At 40.9% G+C, this 3,818-nt stretch overlaps 1 protein-coding gene across 1 annotated transcript in view; it reads right to left on the reverse strand.

Annotated features, from left to right (window-relative positions):
* Positions 1–3,632: 3,632 nt before the first annotated feature.
* Positions 3,633–3,818, reverse strand: part of MARCH11 (membrane-associated ring finger (C3HC4) 11) — a gene marked incomplete at its 5' end in the record, with an annotated part of 28,165 nt that continues 27,979 nt past the window's right edge. Inside the window, one exon of the mRNA XM_010141037.1 lies at positions 3,633–3,818. This exon is cut by the window's right edge and continues 24 nt beyond it. Coding sequence (XP_010139339.1) covers positions 3,633–3,818 — 186 coding nt within the window.

Consider the following 3,818-nt stretch of genomic DNA (forward strand, 5'->3'; position numbering starts at 1 on the left):
GCAGTGCAATTTTCATCCTCTGAGAAATTTAAGACCTCACTGCTTAAAGCCCTGAGAAACCTGGTCTGACCTCAGATCTGACCCTGGAGCTTGGATTAGATGTCCTTCCACAGGTCCTTCCAACTAGAATTGTTGTCTGTGATTCATTCTATGAATATTTTAAAGCTTGCTTGAACTTCCAGGTAAATTTATTTGTGATCTATTTCTGTCCTTGAGTTCTTGTGCTTCTTAGGCTTGTTCTTTGCCTAAAATAACTGAGTACCATAATATTCACTCTAATCTTTTGTCAAGCAGCACAAGCCACGCTCTTCTAATTTCCTCATGTGAAATAGTCTTACTCCTTTTTCATCGTAATATCCTCTCTCTGCATTCAAATTCTGATTTGAATTCGTCTATCTTGCATGTAGGTGATCACAGCACAAGGACAACAAGAAATCTTTACATCCTTCACTCGGCTCTCTTGCTACTGAAAACATTCCGCAGGACAAGATAGCCATGGATTTCACTGCGACCGGACCCTGCCCGTACTAATCCTGTCACCAGTGCCTTTTCATTTCTGGATCCTGCTTTCTAATGCAGAAACACATACGTGTCGACATGTGCAAAGTTATCGTGCCGTAGAAATTATCAGTGACTAATCCTACTATTAAAAAGGCTTTTCTGATATTTACCCTAAACATTTCTCTCAGCAGTAATTTTCATTACTCTTAATTGGCCTGTTAAGTGTTTTATACCCAAGTTTCTTTCAAAGATTGTACACGGAAATCTCGTCCTTTCTTAAATTACATCTATCTTTTCTGGTGAGTCATTTTTTCCCAGCGCCCTGATTATTTGGATGTGAATGAAAAAGATTTCTCTATATCAAAATGTTTTCATATAGTTCTCAATTTTGTTTTTAGGACCTTGTAAAAAGGCCACTGAAATATTCTTTAAATCCCAGAGATCACAAGCGTGAGACATCATAACTTTTTAAGTATATTGACCACAGAATGCCTCATTCTCCTTGTATCATCCCAAGTGCTTTTGGAGATAATGTGGTCTCAATTTGGCCACATGGACTTGTAGGCCTTCTGGGAAAGCAGGCCCCATTTAAGTAGTAATTAAGAACAAGTAATTCCCAGGGATAAAACAGGTTTCCCCAGTCATAGTTGCTCCACAAATTCCTCCTTTGGGAAGTTGTTTAAAGATAATCTAGAAGTGAACTCTCTCAATGAGGCTTTCAATGAGATTGCCTGTCGCATGTTGGTAATCTGCCTTGCAGGAGATAAATTGGCTTTTTTTGAGATAGCATTTTGTTGTTCATGGCTTATGTACTGCTTTTCACATTAACTGTTTCAAGAGCAGCAAGTATTCTGCACATTTAGTAAGTTTAAATGCGAGCCTGTGACACCGTAACACAGGATGCCGGGCCCGGTGTGGAGTGCATTGGCTTTAACGTTTATGAATATGTAAGGAGCTCTTATCTCCAACACTGAAACTACTTCTATCATCTCCCCTCCAAGCGCAGTTGCAGAAGCCTCCCGTGCCTGGTCTTGGCAAGCGAGTTTCTTGTGCAGGGGAGGCATGCGCTGATTCCAGCCCCATGGTTGATCCCTGGGAGGGAATTTTCCAGCCACAGCACTCCAACGACTGCACAAAGTAACTCTAAAACTTTTCAGCCATTGGTTACAACTTATTTTGAAACAGAAAAACGTTTAACTGTGTCTAGGTACCCAGGTGTGGGTGGGAACTGCTGGGGTGGCCGCTGTGAGGAGAGGCAGGACTGCCCTGCGCCAGACACAACTGATGCCAAGCAGAGATTGCCCTGCGACCCTGGAGAGATCCTGATGAAACAGTTGCCCTGTAGCCCCTGGAGAGACCACAGCGGAGCTGGTATCTCCTGCAGTCCATGGAGAGGACCATGCTGGAGCAACCTCTGGAGGACCCCACACCACAGCAGGTGGACATGCCCTGAGGAGCTGTGGCCTGTGGAGAGCCCATGCTGGAGAAGGTTTGTACTGAAGGACTGCAGCCCATGGGAAGGCCCCACACTGGAGCAGGGGAAAGAGGGAGAAAGAAGTGGCAGAGAGGAGCCGTGTAGCCATTTTGGACTGACTGTAGCCTCCCATTCCCCATCTCTCTGAACTGCTTGGGAGAAGGTAGAGGATTTCGGAGCAAAGGGGTGAAGCTGAGCCTAGGAAGAAGGTGGGGGCGGTGGGGGGGGCACGGTGCAGAGTGGTGTGGAAGGAAAGTTTTTTTAGATTTTTGTTTCAGTCTTTCACCATTCTACTCTATTTTAACCAGCAGTAAATTTAATTGATTTTTCCCATATTGTCTCTTTTTTTGCTTGTGAAGTTAATTGGTAAGTGATGTCCTTGTCTTTGCCTCGACCCTTGAGGTTTTTGTCTTATTTTCTTCCCCTGTCCTGTTCAGGAGGGAGGGAGAACAGCTAGGTGGGGATCTGACAGCTAACCAAGGTCAATGCACTGCAAACTGTTTTAAGTAAGCTAGTGCTCGCAGAATCATTTCAGCGCTACTTTTTCATCTTGATGTTCAAAAGACTTAATTATTAACTTGGAAATTCTTTCCATTCGATTAAATGATATTGGAATTTTTGCCATTAGAAAAAAACAGAAAAGCAAACTTCACAGCATTGATTAGCTATCACCATAAAGATTAATATTGGCTCACTACCTGGCAAAATTAAGGCTCTGCATTATTTCTACTTCACTTTCCATTAGGTTTTATTATTATTCCTAGAAGATACAATGTACTTTTCTTTTTAATATGGCATGTCAATGTCCTACAGTTAGAATGGTACTAGAAATTCAGAGGCTGCTGAATTCAGCACCAGTGCTAGGAAGGTAATGTTATTTCTGTGCCCAAACACAGCACCAGCACTCTGCAGGTCTTAAGAGACTCGAGAGGAAGTGCAAGACTCTTCCCCTGCTGTGTCATACCTCATGCCTGATTTCTTGCATTTCCACGTGGGAGAGCTAAAAGAAAAGAAGAGTTTGTACCTTCCCTTATGGTTTGTTGAACACCCACTGCCTGCTTAAAGGTAAGGGACTTTTACTTTCATGCACCTGAACTGAGCTACAAACAACAGCAAAATAAAGACAGAAAAGGAAGATTACTTGACTTGTGTCAACATTCTTTTTCTTTTTGGAAGACAGTTGTTCAGTTTAATCCTCATGAAAGTGGGGAAAATAACAGTAGTGGATTAAAGCTAGAGTTTAAGAAAATACATTTAAATATATTTTTTTTACTTAAAAATTTGTTTACTCATCATTCAAAGACCTAAGAGTTAAACTATATTGTATACACCTCAGGTACAAATTGACAAAAGATCTGATAAACCAGATTATGTAAAAAGCAAGAGACTTTTTTTTTTTCAGAAAAATGTATTTGGGTTTTAGCTGATCATATAAAAAGCATTAAATTTAAAAAAAATGTGTATATATTTTTTCAAGTGTTAGTGGTTAAAATGTATTTGTGTTTTAGCTGATCATATAAAAAGCATTAAATTTAAAAAAAATGTGTATATATTTTTTCAAGTGTTAGTGGTTTCATCATTCATTGTAACTACATTCCAAAGCCCTGTAACATCAGGGCACATTATCCTTATCTGTGTAGCACAGTGAGCATGATCTTTACACTGAGGTCACTCTCATCACCACTTCCCCAGAGCCGTTATCCTCTGATGAATCTTCCTGAGGTCTCATGCGGTTGAACAGATGTAACAATACATAGCCACACTGAAATCTCGGTGAGGTTAACTGTGTTGGGTGAACTAAACTTCTGTTTCTAAAAGCAGTCAGTGGTAGCCACAATGTCCT

The sequence above is a fragment of the Buceros rhinoceros genome, unplaced genomic scaffold (assembly GCF_000710305.1).
Source record: "Buceros rhinoceros silvestris isolate BGI_N320 unplaced genomic scaffold, ASM71030v1 scaffold12178, whole genome shotgun sequence".
NCBI lineage: Eukaryota > Metazoa > Chordata > Aves > Bucerotiformes > Bucerotidae > Buceros > Buceros rhinoceros.